This window comes from Micromys minutus (assembly GCF_963924665.1).
Source record: "Micromys minutus genome assembly, chromosome: 1".
In the NCBI taxonomy this organism is placed as follows: Eukaryota; Metazoa; Chordata; class Mammalia; order Rodentia; family Muridae; genus Micromys; species Micromys minutus.
In genome coordinates this window covers 258,834,379-258,852,390 of record NC_137969.1, presented here as the reverse complement: position 1 = coordinate 258,852,390, position 18,012 = coordinate 258,834,379, and the positions used below count along the sequence as shown (strand labels likewise).

The 18,012-nt window shown below is 47.2% G+C and overlaps 1 protein-coding gene across 1 annotated transcript in view; it reads right to left on the bottom strand.

Moving 5' to 3' along the window:
• PTPRN2 (protein tyrosine phosphatase receptor type N2) overlaps positions 1–18,012 on the bottom strand; it is a gene marked incomplete at both ends in the record, with an annotated part of 697,231 nt that overhangs the window by 3,346 nt on the left and 675,873 nt on the right. The window contains 3 exons of the mRNA XM_080936716.1: positions 3,372–3,445; positions 15,973–16,037; positions 17,929–17,982. Coding sequence (XP_080792842.1) covers positions 3,372–3,445; positions 15,973–16,037; positions 17,929–17,982 — 193 coding nt within the window. The remainder of the gene's footprint in view (positions 1–3,371; positions 3,446–15,972; positions 16,038–17,928; positions 17,983–18,012) is intronic.

Below are 18,012 nucleotides of genomic sequence, written 5' to 3'. Positions count from 1 at the left end.
GCCTCCCTTCTTCAAGGCTGGCTCCTTTTGTACCTGGCAGAATCCTTGGTGGCTGCCTAAGGTGGTGATAAGGGTTTTCTTATTGGGGCTCTTGTCTTAATCCTGGCTAAATCCTCGGAGTCGATCAAGCCTTTGTGTGTCCCGGTGTCTCTTCTCGGTCCTTGCTGCTCAGGCAAGCATTTGTTAGGTGTTTGCTGTGTGTATGACTGGAAGAAAAGCTGTTGCCCTAAGACAAAAGAGTTTGTGCTGTCAGGAGTCTCCAACCCACCCAAGCTCATGTGTCAATCAGCGGCCGCTATCTTTTCTCAGATCCAGATGATGGGTTCTGATCAAGTACCTTCTCATGAGTTGAAAGCCCAGGCCTGCCTTCCGCTTGGGGGAGGAACATGGCTCTGTCTGGCCCCGGTTATTTTTCTGCTTTCACGAAGCCAATGTGCAGCAGGAAGCTCAGCATCATAAGGTGAATCTGGGGAAAGCTCCGTAAATGTCAGAGGGCTGACCTTTGTGTTGCCATGGACACAGGAGCAGGTTCCCACCTCTAAACATCCAGCCTGAGGGAGGGGACAAATCCTTGTCACCACTCACCAGAGAGCAGGCCGCATGGGTGGACTCGGTCCCTGAGCCTGTGTCACAGGTGACACAGCTGGCTGTAGGGATGGGTATGTGGGTTCACAGTGATGTGGAAGTGAATACACACCACAGGGGCAATCACTGTAATGATTAATACTGTAATAATCAATAGAATCATCCTTGTGGCTGCAAAGGATGGGAGCTTGGGCCGGTACTGTGTCCTGGGCCTGACTTCAGAAATTAGGCGGCAGGGGAAGGGTGTGTGTGTGTAAGGGGGGTTGGTAACAAGATACTGATATCTGAGAGCCAAATGTGATGTGTTGGGCAGCGTCCCCGCTTCTGGTAAGCGCTTTCCCCTGGGATCGGTTCAGATCCTCATAAATCCAGCTGATGTTCTGGGCGCTCCAAACTTTCTAGTGGGGAAGAGATCTCTGAGGTTCACAGAGGCAGAGATGGAAGAGCCCGGCTTGTATTTCCGGTGGAGCCTCTGAAGTAGAGTGTGGCTCCAGGGGCAGGATCTACTTTCTATTCCTGGCTCAATGTGTCTCTGACTTTCCTAGTCTTACCAGCTCTTTCCCTGTTCTGAGCTGCCTGCTGCAGGGTGGTGTCCAACATGACCTGACAGCTGGGTGGCTCTCCCTTCCATGGGCACAAAGCCTATGGATAATTTGTCCCTGATCACTACTGTCCCCTGACCTGGGTGTCTTGGTAGCCTCACATCTCCAGGTGCTCTAAGCAGGCAGTGACCCAGGAACACTGAAGTGTTTCCCACAGGACCTTAAGTGGTGATGGAGGGGAAATGCTCATTCAGCAGTGGGGAGGCCTACAGACACACTTGAGCAGTAGTGGACATCGGGGCTGTGTGCTCTGGGCAAGAACCACCTCCCAATGGTCTTGCCTGACACACTCAGCTGTACGGATCCCCATGGAACATCTTACCAACTTGGCCAACAGAGAGTTTATGAATCACTGGCCTACCATAGACCATAAGAGAAGCTCCATACGTGGCCATTCTGGAATGACTGTTTCTACAAGAGGTCACAGTGGTCACAGATGTGGGTGTGATCTAATCAGTCTGCTGGTCTAAAGGCAACTTCTGTTTTTGATTACTATATATTACTATATTGTGGCCATGTAGGAGCTGAGTTGGGGGGTCTGGTGATTACCTGTATTGTTTCTTAAAGGTTCAGTTGATTAATTATATCTGTGAGAAGGCATGTGTGTAATATGTCCCACTGTTCACAGAAGCCAGAAGAGGGAGTTGGATCCCCTTGAGCTGGAATTACTGGCTGTGGTGAGCTGCCTGGTGTGGCTTTGGGAAACCAAACTCAGGTCCTCTGTAAGAGCAGCAAGTGCTCTTAACCACTGAGCTACGTCCCCACCCCCACCGTTTTCACAAGTCTAAAATAAGTTCTGGCTTTTAAATTCAAAAGAAAAAGGAGAAAATGTACTTTACAAGGCTCATTCAGAATAATAGCCCGGATCACAGGGGGGAAATAAAAACAGAAAGCAGAGAAGCTGCCCAGTACAGAATCCATAGCTCAGATCACAGAGGGAGAAATAAAAACAGCAGAGCACATATCCAGGGGAGAAGGGCCTTGAAGTTGAGGCCTTTACTGGGAAGCTCCCGGTTCCTTAAGGACATTCCTCTCTTACTGCTTTGTGGATTTACAAGAGAGAGTTAGGTTGATCTCCCCCAGTGTTCTGGTTAACACTGGCAATGAGACCCATCCAGACAACTTGGGAAGTGCTTTGAAGAAACAATATTCTAGTCCAGCCTCATCGTGCTTGATACCTCCTCTACAGAACAGTAGGTCATTCGGCTTCTCATTATAACATGTGAGCAAAACATGGGGGCTTAGTAATTATCATATGTCATAGAGGGATTAAGTAGACCTGGGTCATGAGACAGGGACCCCCAGGTTGTAGGACAGAGGCCTGGCCCAGAGTGTGCTGGCCAGCCTGACCTCACAGGGCTTTTATAACTTGAGATACTCTTGAGTTACAGAAGTAATTTCATAAGGGCAACTTCACATGCATGTGGATGCCACTGGGCACTGGAGTCAGAACCACCCCGACCATGAGGAGGTCCTAGAGCTTGTGATAAGATGTTGAGGGTTTTGCCATTGGATGCAGGCATTTCTGAAATGCCTTAGGGAATGGGAGATTGCACTGGCCACACATCTAATTCTGGGAACCTGAAAACAAAGCTTTTGTCTTCACCCCTGCTGTGATAAATCTGAGTTTTGTTTTTTTTTTTCAGGGGCCCAGAGACCCTGTGTACCCAGTTGCTCTGGTGACCCCTGTCATGGTGGTCACAGCACAGCAAAATGGTGGTTGAGGATGCTGAGACAGGTATTTGCAGATGCTCCTCTGAGTAGTTCCTGGTTTTGTCACTTTGTAAAGACATAGCTTTTGGCCTGAGGTATATAGCTCAGTGGTAGAATGCTTTCTAGCCTGTAAGGAGCCCTGAGTTCTGTCATTTTTGACATGTCACATGATGTCATGCCCCCTCTGCTAAACCTGGTGGAGAGTGACAGACTGGGCTTCAACTAGTCAGATCTAACCGAATCTTTGATGGTGGAAGCATCTGAGTGGCTCTGGGCACAGCAATGAATGTCTTGGGAACAGCCCCTGTGCCTTTACCTACTGGTGACTGGCTTGGATGGTGCTTACCAGGACCAGAGCCATTGTGCATGGCTTATTTAAGTCCCGCTTTACCCCCTTCTCTGCTCCCAGGAAAATCACGCAAAGAGGCACCTTTAATACATTTAAAGTCCCAGAGGATTGATTGACAGTACCTTTGTCTGGACCATGCCTGGTCTCTGGTCCCTCAAGTGCTCCAGGGTTGCTGCGATATCAATCTCTTTAGCACCTGCAACAAATCACAAATTGGGCTGAGCTCAGTGCACAAGATAATCCACCCTGCATCTGCCAATCTCCTGCTATCGGGCTCCCTTTGGGCAAAGAGGCCAATTGAAAATTATTACACTCATCCTTCAGCAGCTTGGCAGGCAGCTGCAATTCCAGTGTTCATAGAGAAAAATAAGGCCAGGGCAGCTTTCATTAGCATTAATTCAGGAATGCTAGGCTGAAAAATTGCTAGAAGATGCCTGCGCTGATACTCGGTAGCAGACAGCCATTGCCATTAGGAAGCGGAGCTTTATTGGGGTTTTTTCTCTTCTTTCCTTATTTATTTTTTATCTTTGTAGTAACTTAAAGGATACACGAAATCAGAGAAAGGAACACACACACACACACACACACACACACTTCAATCTTGATTACTTAGGATTACTTTCTCTTTAAAATCGGAAAGGCTGGGTTAATCTTTTTATGGTTTCATATTGGCTTTTAAATATAGAATTCCTTGCCTCCTAAAACTGAAAGTCCCAGATCTGAGGAAAACACAACACAACAAAGCGAAGCGAAGCAATACACCTATGTTGTGTTCATGGTAGGAGGCTCCATGGAGAACTGCATCCTGGGTAGATGAAGCCCATCTGTGTGATGGTGACCTCCCATAACAGGCAGTGGGCTGTGGATCTCAACCTTATTGGTTTACTGCAGGCTCTTGTTTTTATATTTTGCTAGGCCTTTTAGTGGCAAGCTTATTCTCCTTTCTAAACAGTTTTATTTTGTGTGTATGAGTGCTTTGTCTGCGTGTACATGTGTGAGCCTGGTGCTCCTGGAGGCCGGGAGAAGACTGGGTCATTTGGAACTAGAATATGGAGGCTTGGTTCTCCATGTGGGCGGTAGGAACATGTGCTCTTAACTCCTGAGTCATCTTTTCACCCCCCAGTACTCAGCTTCTTAAACTCTGGGCCCTATATTGGCTCACATAACTGTCACTTGAGAAAAACTTGGCGATGATGAAAGATTTCAGAATGTGCCACAACCAAGAACTGACACAAAATTAAATGCTTGAGGAACTGGAGGCATTTCTGACTGTGCGTGTTAACATGTTAGTGTCATGTGACAGAGAACGGTGCCTGACATAGCTCTGCTCATTCTGGAGACAGTTCTGTGTATCGTTTTTATTCTACACGCAGTTTTCTGCTCTTACTTAATAGCTGGCTAATTACAGAAAACATATTTTTGAAATATTTCCCTCCTGTCATTCCTCAGCATGGAGGCATCAAATTAGTATATCTTTGGATTGAATTATGCTAGAATGTTTAAAATTTTAAAAAATTGTTATTTTAGTTGCTGACTTGATTTTCAAATGAAACTGTTAAATTTTTTTTTTTTTTGGCTTGGAACTAGGATAGCATTTCCAATTCCTGATGAGATCCTAAATATATTTTTGTTCTTTTCTACTACGTTTTTATAAGAAACAATGTTCTTGGCCCTGACAATTATAAAATCAAAATATTGACCAACTCTAGAAACACTGAAGAAGCTCCATGCCCTGTGGTATCAAATATTCAGCCAAGAATTATTTATTTATGTAGAAATAAATACCAGCATGCAAATTTGTTTTAGTCTTTAACAAATGGTAATTTATACATCTACCAAAGAATTGTTTGAAAATACATTTTTTATGATTAATTTCCAGCAAATGTTTGAGTTGTATACCTTTCTCATATGTCTATATGCCTAAGATTATGTCAAAATTCCTCAGGTATAAAGGGTCACAGACAAAAAAAAAAAAAGAAGCCTGTGGTGACAGACAATAGCCAAGCCATGCAGCAGCCTGCCTGAGAGTCCTTGCAGTTTAGTGGGTAAGAAGGAAGTATCCTTTGGGGGGTCAGAGCAGGGACAGCCTCCAAGCAGGTCAGCAAACCCCATACAGATGTGGCCCAGGGTAATCACATTGCTAGAAGAATATGGCAAAGTAGGTCAAGAATGACTCACACACTCCCAACACACACTGCCACCGTGGACGGACACTGGAAACTGATCAAAACCCTGCAGCTTGTCCAAGGCCAGGGTGCTTGGCTACATTATGGAACCTGAGCCCTGCTGAGCACAGGCTTTGAAGGACTTTGGAGTCACAGCTGTCATCAGCGTGCTCATGTGCCTCAACATCCAAGTTGGAAGTAAGACTTTGAAATGTCTAGGGAGTCTGAGCTTATCCAGGTGATACCTGGATGTGTCAGAATTCTCCTCAGCTTGAAGCCAACCCTGAATAGTGCAGGGGATTAAATTAAAGGTGGAAAAGTGCAGAGAACCAAAATTAGTAAGTAATGGATTTATTAAGTGACATAAGGACCCTGAATAGAAAGCTGATGTCTTCTTGAATGCCAGAATTAAGAGTAATTAGCTATTTGAAGTGCACAGATACACTTCAGTAGAACTCTAGAATCTTTTGTGAGGGATGAATGAACAGGTGCTAGGAAATGCCAAGAGCAGGCAAGTCTCCTATCTATGGCCTCCCAGAGCATCAGTGGGACCACACTCTGACAGGCACATTCATATGCAGACACAGCTGCTGGGTAGAAAGGTAGAGATGGTGCAATGGTTGGCCCTGGGCTCTGGTGCACATCACCTTGGTCTTGCTGAATACAAAAGCTTTGTTTGAATCTCTACTACTAAGAATCATTCATTATGGTGTGTTTATAATAGAACTTCTACCTAAAAAAAAAAAAAACAAAACAAAAGAAAACCGGCCATAACAAACCCTTTTGGTGACACTGGGAAGGTGTAGTTGAATGATTATGGTGAAGATTTGCAGACCTGTTGGCCATGGCTTTGGTGCTCAAACTGAAAGACACATAAATGGTGAGGGAATTCTAGTTTCTGGCAATAAAGTGCAAATGGAAAAGCACATGAGCTGCAACAGTGGGCAGGGACACAGTGGGGTCTTCAGGGGCGACCTTCAATCTTTAGCCTTGGATAGGGAACACAGTGGAGTCCCCAGAAGGCCTAGGTAATTTTTGTACAAGACCACATGGCTGTGTGACACCAGATAGAGATTGAAGTCACAGTCTTAGAACTGATGGAGTTATTTACACTTATTTTAGGGATGTATAACAGAAGTAGAGGTAGGCTGTGCTCTGGGCTCTGGGCTCTGGACTCTGAGCTCTGGGCTGGCATTTATGCTGAGCCACACATGAAAGGTTTCCATCTTAAATTTCCTTTCTACCCTACCCTGGAAAAGTTCATTATTTTCCCTGTTGCTAGGAGACCAGAGAGCATGGCTGGCATGACCCATGTGTGATGGGCTGGACCCTTAATGGCCATGGGGGTACTAGTGAGCTGTCAGTCCATGAATACCAACCACTTTTACTTTATTGCCTAATTCTCAGAGGGGCTATTGGTTGAGAAGTCTACATATGAACCAAGTACATTTTTAAGGCAATATAGTTTCCTTTTTTTTTAAGCTTTAGATAAAAATATCACTCACTAGAAATAAACATTAAAAGAGCATTAGTATTAAAATATTAAAACTATTTTTTTACAATGAAAGAATCGATTTGAAGTTAAAGCAAATGGAGCAAAAATGCCCCTGGTGTGTCTTTATAAGATTTGCTTTGATCCTCTTAGAGTTTGGTTATTGGAGGCCAGACACATGTGTCTCAGCTAATGTCATTAGCTCATCTCCCGCCGATGACCAGGAGTGAGGTGGACTTCTGCAGTTGTTCTCCAGCGTGCCCCGACAGCATGCTTCACGGGGTAACTCAGTAAGAGTGGACAGGCTCTGTTGCAGATGCTTTTACCCGGACGGCTCTGCGCATGACTAAGACACTGTGTATTCTTCTACCCTTAAAACTAAAAAGACAACATGCATCAAGCGTCCAGAACAGAAAAGCCTTCTTTTTATAGTAGTGAAATATTTTCACTGGGGTTGGAGAGATGGCTCAGTGGTTAAAGCACACTGGCTGTTCCAGAGGACCCAGGTTTTATCCCCAGAATCAATATGGCCTCTAACAACTGCCTGTGACCTCTGCCAGCATTTCATGCATGTGATACACAGTTATATAAGCAGGTGAAACATCCACGCATATAACATAAAAATAAAATAAATCTTTAAAAATTTTTTGATACCATTCTTAGAAGGAACTGAAACAATGGTCTCTCTTAAGTAAATTAATTTAAGATATTTTGATATTATAATATAGTTACAATATTTCACCTTTGCATTTTCCTGTCCAAAGCCTCTCATATACATTGCATTTTCCTCTGTCCTGGCATCTGTGCTGGGCACTTTTTACTTTACACATTTTTATGACTGATTCTAACAGAAGACTTACCAAAAAATACAAGCCAATTTTTTTTCTTCCTGACCTAGATAACTTGTAATCTATATTTTGCAAGATTTCTGGGGCTCAAAGGAGACAAATGTGCTCTATATTTATTTAAAACCAAAAAATATATCAGGACAGAATAAATGGGCTTTCTGCTTTTTTTTTTTTTCTTCCTTTTGAACAGATTCTAAATCATTGGTCTGGAAAAACCGAGATGCTTCTAGATCTTTCCAATGAAGTATAATAAAATCTAGAGTTCTGAGAGCAACTGATGAAGCTCCCATCCAGTACTTTTCCAGAATAGGGGGCCGTGTAAACCACCTAGCCGTGCTCAATGTGCTTCTGGGGCCTCTGACCACACCGCACATCCTGACTGCTTTGGATTCTCACACGGGATTCTTTGATACGGAGGGAATTCAGTGGAAGGTCACAAAGTGACAGGGGTGACTCTAATGGCAGCCCCGGTGACCGGACCACCTCGAATTCCAGAACAACCCTTCCTTAACAGAGGTACTGTAAATCCTATGCAACACATCAAGTCAGCTGCCACAGCCCGGGAATTAAGGAACAGGGACTTTGGGGATGTTATTCCAGTTGGGGAGCAAGACACTGGACTGAGGTGTGAGCATTTGTTTGGAGAACTGTGGCCCCCTCCCCGAAATCCCCCAGCTCTGAACAAGAATGTAAGTCATGGGGAGGCACTGACTCAGAGACGAGGCCAGATGGGTGAGCACTGTGCCTTCATGGGGGCAAATGGGGAGCAGAGGATGAAGAGATCTTACAGCAAGCCTAACAATCGGTGCCCATCCTTTGGCAGGGGTTAACGCTATGTTTTGTCATGTCATAGAGATTGACTTTTTGCTACCTGTGAGCACAGCCAGTCTCCCAGAGCCAGCGTCATCTCCATCCTCAATATGAGAGACTAGAGGAGGCAAGACAGAGCAGGACCAAGGCTCTGCCCAAAGCACCCTAGTGTCTATGCAGGCTGTAGCCAGGGGACAAAGACACGGGGCTCAGAAGACAGAGGTTGCTGGAATCTGAGGGTGGGGAAGGAGAAGATCACATTTGGACAAATAACATACCCATCTATGGATCGAGATGAGAAGCAGCTGAGGATGATCCTTCCTGGAGTCAAGGGTTTGGTCCTCTGGAAGGGAACCCTCTTAGGTAGTGTGGTGTGGGAGGGGCTAATCTGGTGTGAGCCATTCTCTGGCTTAGGCAGAGGCATAGCCAGGAATCCCTGCTGCTCAGTGGCACTGCACCATCCCACCGGATGAAGACACATATGTGGACTTACACATGTGTGTAGGACAACAGGCTGCAGAAACAGCATCAATGTAGTAGTCTCAACCCTTCCCAGTGGATAAGCATTTTCTTTGTCTATCATAAAGGCTGTGCAGAAACAGCCATGAACCAGAACTGTCTCCCTGCTATCTGGCATGGAACATGTCTGGCTCCCAGCTTCTAATATATGTGCTCCATGTAGTAATGATGTCACTCTGATGTCTGGTCACCACCTCAGGCACACTAGGAGCTCAGAAGAAATGTGCAGAGGAGATGTTTGCAGCAGGGACCTGCACAGTGTCTGACATACACAATACATGACTGCCTATTCCAGAGAAGATGCGGGGCTCCTTCTACCTGGCCCCTTCCTTCTGCTGTTTAAAACCTGAACTCACTTGAGCTGTGAGACAGGCCATCTCCATTGTGAAGACAGGTTGTGGCCATCTGTGCCTTTCTCTTCCTGCCGGTACTTGAAGCATTCCTGTTTCTCTGCAAGCTGCCCCATCTGTCTGTCTAAGCCACATATGAGCTGGCTATGAGCACAGCTTTTCCTTAGTGCCAACTGATGCTATGCCAGCTGTAGACTCTAAGTCTGACCTGCCTCTGCCCCAGCTCTTATGTCTTCTAGTCCTCTCGTCCCTTGGCCACACATGCTGCCTCCTCTCCTGTGATTCCAGGATGTAAGAGTGGAATGGATTTGCTCTCAGCCATTCCTGCCCTCAATCCTTCTTCCTCCAGGTGGCTCCTCCTAGCCAGGCCAGTCCCCATTGACCTTCCCCTCTACCCGGGAACACATCAAAGACCGCACTTCTATAGCTCTTCCCTGGTGGGCTCTGGCCCCTTTTATTAGGAAGAGCAGGTCTCCACAGCTAACACTGGCTAGTTGGGGTTCTTTGGACAAGCCATTAAAGTTCTCAAGGTCCACTCTGTCACCTTCCAATACAGTAGTCAGGTCCTCTTCCTGTGAAAATGGTTTGTGGGTCTTTCCTGGGCTCCATGAGAGATATGTCAGCACTGTCTGTCACCTGACAGCTGCCAACTGTAGCCAGCCACTGACACCCCAAACATTGTGTGGACCCAAATGCTGCACTGGTCATATGTGTTTAGTGGACAGGCTGACGTGGTGATGTGTGTTGGATGGGCTGGCAGGGTGCCTCCATGTTTTAAGCTTGGGTTTTCTGAAAGCATCAACGGCACTGTGATTATGACCATGTGCTCATAATGATCTCCATGAAGTTATGGGGAGGGAAGTCATACTCGTGCCCTAGGATACATGGAAAGGTCTTATTGTGGGGCTGGAGACATGGCTCTCTGGTTAGGAACACTTGCTGCCTTTACAAAGGATCTGGCTTTAATTCCACACATGTTGGCTTACAACTACCTGTATCTCCCGTTTTGGGGGATCTGATGCTCTCCTCTGGGCTCTATGCATGCACAGGGTGCACTTACACACACGCAGATAAATTACTCACATACACACAAGTGAAAACAGATCTTAAAGAGACAGAGTCCTGTGCTCTGTAGCACTGAAGGAGCCGGGAAGTGATGGTAGCTGGAAGGGCTTCCAAGGCCAAGCAGGCACCCAAGGCTTTTTGTATGACAACTGCAGTTACACTGTGGAGGTAGATCTGGAGGGAGAATGAGGTAGGGAGGCTAGCCCAGCAGTCACTGGAGCAGGACATGGCGTTGGAGTGGGGGTGAGGAGGCAGGTAGGCTTGGCAAGGGCTGGGCTTCCATTCTGTGTCCTGGGGATTAAACTCAGGTGGTCAGGCCGAGATAAGAGCCATCTCTCCAGCCATCTTTTTAATCTCAAGTAGGCATGACTACATGTTAAACTGTAGCTCTGGGGAGGTGCCCACCTTTGTAGATGCTCGGTGAGTCATATGCTATTCCTTGGGGAAGATGTCCTGGCCCTGCCCATGTAGACAGTGCTGCGTCATATGGCCCTGTGCTGTGTGCTAGCCTTCAGGGTTCTCCTCTGGTTGTGATCATGCTCCCAAGGCATGCCTCCATCAGCTGGGCAGACCTACTGCTAAAAGTTAACTTCTCTTATGTGAAAATGAGGACTCTCAGTGACCTTGGATTCACATAAATAAAGGAAAGTTTTTTTTTTTTTGGGGGGGGAGTTATGGTTTGAGCATGCTTGGCCAAGGGAGTAGCATTATTTAGAGGTGTGGCCTTGTTGGGGTAGGTGTGTTACTGTAGGTGTGGGTTTTAAGACTCTATTCTAACTGCCTGGAAGCCAGTCTTCCACCAGCAGCCTTCATATCCTCTCAGCTCCTCCTGCACCATGCCTGCCTAGATGATTCCATGTCCCTGCCTTGATACTGGGCTGAACCTCAGAACCTGCGAGCCAGCCCCAATTAAATGTTGCCTTTTATAAGACTTTCCTTGGTCATGGTGTCTGTTCCCAGCAGCAAAACCCTAAGACAGGGGGAAATCTGGAATACAAAACATAAAATTCTGCTGTGCAACAGTTGTCTGTACAGCCAAGATGACAGCAGGAAATCCTGCTGTGTGGAGAAAGACCAAGTGCCAGCCACACATGTGATAGGGATTAAGATCAATAGTGTAGAAAGAACCCCTATGACAGAACAAGTGGCTCCAATTCACAGACAAGCAAAGGGCAGGACCACCATTTCCCCCAAGATGATCTATCAGTGACAAGTGAGCCAGCGAGACTCTGAATGTCACTGGTTGGGAGGGAACAGGAGCAAAGCCACAATGTGATGGTGTCATACACACCACGGGCAAACACCCCAAACAGAAACATTGACAGACAGAATGTTGGTCATTAAGGAAATCAGTAACTACAGGTGCTGGCAAGCTCAGGGGAGCTCACATGCACCCCCAATGAGAATGTAAACCAGTCAGCCCCTGTGGAAGCCAGCGTGGAGGTTACTCAAAAAACAAACAAAAACCCTAATATATCTTCCATATGATAAGCTTCAGCACTCCTCAGTACTTACCCGAAGAGCCCCAGGTCAACACATTGAGGAGATACTTGTACGCTAGTGTTTACTGTAGAATTCAGACTAGCTCAGGACCAACCCAGGTGTCCATCAACAGAGAAATGGAAAAAGACAGTGCAACATTCACAACCTCACTTTTTGAGCCTTAATGAAAACATGAAGTTCTGTTGTGTGTGGGAAAATGGATGTAACTGAAGATGGTCCCAAGTAAATGAAGCTGGACTTGGAAAGATGACTGATTTTTCTCTCCTTTGTGGCTCCCTGGTTCCATACATCTACACAAACTTTCACGTGACTGACAGGAAGGTAGACGAGAAAGTGTCTAGGGGACCAGGAGGAAGTAATGGGACAGGGAGTCTAAAGAGGTAGGAGGGCGAGGAAGGATTTTGTCAGCATATAATATACATGTATCCAATATAAATTTGAAAGTAAATGCAGTGGAAAAATGGGACCCGGCAAGACGGTGGCACACAGCACGTGTCAGCAGAGCAGAGCCCTGCACAGCACTGTGGGAATGCACGGTTGTTCAGACATGGTGGCGCCTGACGCAGCCATCCCACCCCTAAACACCACCTCAGAACAGTTCCAAATGGCGATTCCAGCAGATCTCGAACATTCGGGGCACAGCCCCAAGTTACAGACAGACCAGTGCCTGTCAACAGATGGGCCAAACGTGGTCCGCTCTGTAACTGATCGTGGTTAGTCTGTTGAAGGGGAACATGAAGACACTGTGCTAAGGGAGGTCGGCTGGAAATGGAAGGGTGAACAGACCAGACTTCTCTAGGCATGAGATGCCCAGGCCAGTCAGGAGAGAGGAAGCAGTGAGAGTGGGCGGAGAGATGGTTGGGAGGAGGAGTTATTCCGACCCATAGGACTGATCTCACAGCACAGCAGTGTGTGCTTGCATACGTCTGTTCTAACACACACTCGTGCAGGACGTGGACTTCAGAGAAGCACACTGGAAGGTACGGTTTTTAGCCTGTGGCTGACCAAATAGAAGCACCTGCCTTGCTCTGTAGTTCACAAATCACAGCTGCAGGGGGATCTGGCTGAAGGTCTCTATTCAAAGCAGGTCTGTGCTTCATCTGGAGGCCAAGGGATCCTTTCCTCCCTCAAATTCCTGCTAGGAATGCTGCCAAAGTCCTGCCTGAGTGAGCCTTAACGGCCAAACCCTATGGGTCCTGGTGTTATGGTGACTCAGCCATAAAAGCTCGGATCACTTGCTTTTCAAACTTCCCAAGGTAATAGGAAGAAGTCCCGGGTAAGGGGATGATAGAGATGATGAGAGACGTAGAGAGCACAAAGCAGCACAGGTGGAACTGCACACACACACCTGGCCGGGTGTGAACCAAACACTTCAGCGGGAAGCAGAAGATGCATTCGCTGTAGCAAACTACATGCCACCATGAGATCTCCAGACCCGATTGATTACCTGTGTGCAGCTTGGCCCTTCCAGAGCGGGGCTCCATTGACTTTGATTTCCAAGTGCATCATTGTCTGCTTGCTAACAAACCAGACAGCGCGGAAAGAGCTTAAATTATTCCAACTCCATTCTTCTTGCCCCTGTGCGAGGCCCAAGGACCTTAATCCCTGAAAGGCTTTGTGAATGACAGCGGCTGGGTGCCACTGGGGCGCACCGGGCAGAGGACTCTTGAGGACAGCGAGCCTGCACAGGCCAGCTTTGCAAAGGCTTTCTTTGCTGCCCCTGCAATTCATTTATTTTAAGAAAGGGAACGGGGAAGAAAGGCTGCAGGCCAGGTCTTTGGGCCTCTGATCATTTGATGAACGCTGGGTTGGCAACATGGGCCTCCAGCTTCTCAGGCCAGACAAAGGCACCCCAGCAGCCCAGGACAAAACCCCAGCAGCCCTTAGGGGTGGTGGCCTGGGAAAGGCCCACCTCAGTCTGTGAGGAGCCGCCTGCCCTTTGATCTCTCTGGAGACCCCAGCTGGGCCCCAGGTCAGGGGATTTCACACTGCAGACCCCTGGGGAAGGGGAGCAGGTCAGTATTGGTGATGGATCCTAGAGAACAGGGAGTCTGCTGGCTCTGACCAGTTCCACATGGATGGTCTTGCATTGTGAGCACAGAGCCCACACTTTAAATAGAATCTGATATTACATGGTAGAATGAAGCTAGCCATAGAAGGCCTGGGCCGCCCTTGCCTTTTTCTCTAGGAGGTGAATGGAGTCACTAAAACCCCAGATCACTCCAACCCAGTGTCCCCCATTAGGGCCCAACCCTGGCTCCCTGGCTGGTGCCTTAAGAGCTCACCCTGCTGTTTGCCATCTTTTTGCATGAAATAAATGCTTGCCAAAGAGCTTTTTTTTTTTTTTTTTTTTTTTTTTTTTTTAATAGCATGCGGCAAGCACAGCCATGAAAGAAAACATCTAGCTGAAATTATCTGTATCGTTCCGAGGGAATTTCAGTGTAACAAAAGAAAAATATTACATCCATGTGAGCAAATAAGGGGTGGGGAATGAGGGAAGAGGCATATGAGCCCTGCTGATTGCCACTGGCAACAATGACTGCAGGTTTGCAAAGAAAAGGTGTTTCAAATAGCCAGAGCAACACTAATAGATAAGGAGAAACACATTTTTAAGAAAAATGTTCAGGTGGCCTTATGCCGCCCTGCCAAACCACATCACTAAAAGCAGCTAGCTAGCGGGTGACAGAGCCTTTGCATTGTGCTTGGGCTTTTGTCTGTGTGTCTTCCTGCAAGTAGCTAAGCAGGGGTGGGGCTCAGAGCCATTGCCCCAAGCCAGCAGGGAAAGCCCTAGCCTCAGGGTGGCTCAAGTGGTTGGCTCTAGCCCAGATGGCCCTGGTTCCAAGCTCAGGTCCCTCTGCTGATGCTTCAGGCCTCTGTGTGGACGCTGGACACTGTTCACAATTTCACATCCGCATCCCCTCTTCCATCCTCCTGATAGTTCTTTCTTCTGGTCCTCCCATTTCCTTCCTCTCCTTCCCTCTCTCCCATCTTCCTTCTCCTTTCCCTCCTCTGCCTCACTCTGTTCTCTCCTTATCTTCCTGCCAGGGGAAAACACAGTCAGGATTGCTACAGTTCTTTTGAGATGTATTCACAGGAATCCACCTGTACCATCAGGATCTGGTGTCCAGGTAAGGATGTGAAAGGATCAGCCTTGGTGGCCAGGCATGAGGTATGAAAGGTGCCAGACTCCAGGTCCAGCATGTGTTCACCGTTGAGGGAGACTGTAATGTGCTACCCAGCACATGCTGGACCTATGGGATGAGTCAGTCAGGAATAGCAAGGCAAAGGCCAGCAGGCAGGTGCTGAGCCTTCTCAGCAGCTCTGCTTGGGGTTCTCAGGGAACAGTTCCCAGGGGTGATGGAGCCTTCTCCTTTAATTTTATCCTTGGCTTCCCTTCCTACAATGGTCTGAACTCCACAGGACAATTGCCTGGTCATTATAGATATAGAATGACTTATTGTGGGCCAAGAATGGGGTTGGACTATTGAAAACCCAGCACAGGAATGCCCGATGTCCTCTTGAGAGACAGGCTCTGTGTCTTGTCCTAGGCCCAATATCCTAGGCCTACAACTCACTTTGAGTACACACACACACACACACACACACAAACACACCAAGAAATCTAAATCATACTTTGCCAAACCAGTAAACACCAACAAAGTACTTCAAGGCTGTTCTGACCTACAGCCAGATTTGAAGGTCCAAGACTGCCCTCTGGCCTCATCACACTGTACCTGGCTGCACGGGGCAGGCCTTTATTGCAGACACACTATGTGTGCTGGTTCCACCAAAAATAAAGACCGAACCTCAAAAAAACAAAACAAAAACAAAACAAAAAACCAAACACACTTGGAGCAGACAGCCTCAACACCACTTGACTCAGAAAAGGGACAGCAATAGGCTAATTTTCCCCAAGGCCTCCTGTGGATAGTGCTCCCCATGTTGCTATAGCAACACCATCCTTCTCTCACCTTTGGCCATCTTATTGAGAACCATGTCAATCAGGACGTAGGTTCCACTCCTGCCCGCGCCGTCACTGTCAACAGAAGGAGAGAGAGTGAAAGGCTGCCTACCCTGGGTGAGCAGGCTCAGCAAAGCCAGCAGTCAAGTCCTTCCTCATTCTCAAGTGGGGCTGGGAGAGGAAACAGCATGTTAGAGGGAGAGAGGGCAAAGGCCACACACACACACACACACACACACACACACACACACTGTCAGGAAGAAGGGGGTTGGGAATGTTTCTCTCAGAATGCTGTTTCTCCTTGCGCACCCTTAACACTGAGATGTGCCCAATTTTGTCAGAGGGGAAAAAATGAGAAGCCTGCTGGTGCTGGAAGTAGACTGTATCTGCCTTCTGTCCCTGATAGCATCCTGTGACTCCAAGCCAGCAGGCAGCCAGGCAGAGAAGGCTGGGTAGAGCAGGGTGCCCTTCCCATTTCTGTCAAAATGCGTAGCTCTCCCTTTCAAGGACTCTTCCCTTCTCAGGGAAGCGTACCTTTCATTCATTTCTTGATCCTTTCATGTCTCCCCCTGCCACCAGCCATAACTGGAATGTTTGCCTCTAGGACCAGAGTTGTAAAAAATACAAAGAACATGTCTTGAAAGATCATGTTGAAGAAATTGTTTTGAATCACACCTTTACGGTTGCAAGTGGGGGGAAATGTCTTTCTGCGGGAACGGCGCCTCAGCGTCGTCTTCTCTCATGAGGTGTGGATCCCATGTAGATGTTACCACGGTGCTATGTGAGATTTCAACGTGCTTTTTCCGTCCAATGGGTTTGTCCTCATATCCCTGGCCTCTCCTAAAAGGAGGATGTACAGTTGTACACTTTTGGCAAATCTGCTGCAACTTTAAGTGGGGGCATCTACTGCAGACTTAGCGCTGTGTCTCCCGGGGGGTTGGAAAGGCCCCCAGTCATCCTTCTCAAGTGCAGAGACCTTGCCTTATCGTTCACAGCTTCCCCCAGATGATGTGTAGCAAAACTGGATCTGGCATGAGGAATACTTCACACTGTACTTTCATTTGCAGGTGGGCTTTTGGGATCCTCGGTGCTGTGACAAGGAGCTGCTGACATCCTGGAGCCTGACCTGGCTCACTTCTGCACACGGCACAGATTCGGCACATTTTAAGAAATACTATGCAAAGCTCCCAACAAACTGCAATGTTTCTTGGTACATTTACAGGTGAAAGATGCTTTGCTTCGTGAGACACAATGCCACAAGCTGTTTTCACTCCCTGCTCAAAGGCAGAAGCATTTGCACAGATTTTGCACAAACTCGGGCACCCAACCACATACACACACACACACACACACACACACACACACACACACGCTACTTGACCTTTAGGGTCAGATCTTTTTTTCATTCCTGGCAGAAAGGCATGTTCTATGAGACAGAAAAACGGAGTGTAAATTCTTCACCGTGAACTGTTGAGAATGGAGTCCGGTTGAGACAGAGCTGATGGTCTGAATGTCCTCTGAGCTCTCACTGGTGTGACTTTAGCCCCAGCCTCTGAAGTCTTACAAAGGCTCAGCCACTGGGAACAGAGTGGTAGCCGTGGCTTCTGTCTTTACAGACTGTCCCCACTGTATCTCCAGGCATTTTTCATCTTGTGGCTGGGATAAAGCCACATACCAGGAACCTGTGGTCCTCAAATTTTGTGGCATCAAGAGGGTTTAAGAAAAAAAAAAGGCATTTGTGTCGGGAGAAAACAGCCTATAGTACTGTTTAGTCCATGTGCAATGGCCAAAGATCCACAACTTCCTTTAGCCAAACCGAATGGCAAATTAAGTTTATATCTGTGGTTTCCCCTAGAGAGACCAGCTAGACACATTCGCCAGTCAGTCAGAAAGCTCAGCCCGCACTGCAGTGGTATCTGGTACGTTTTGAGACAGCAAAGTTTAAGCCATGCTCAGTTATACTTGCCTGCAATGGACAATTATCGGACAAGAGCGGCCTCTGTAGCATTTGTTCACTTTTCTGAAATAAAGAGAGATAAAAGTTATAATG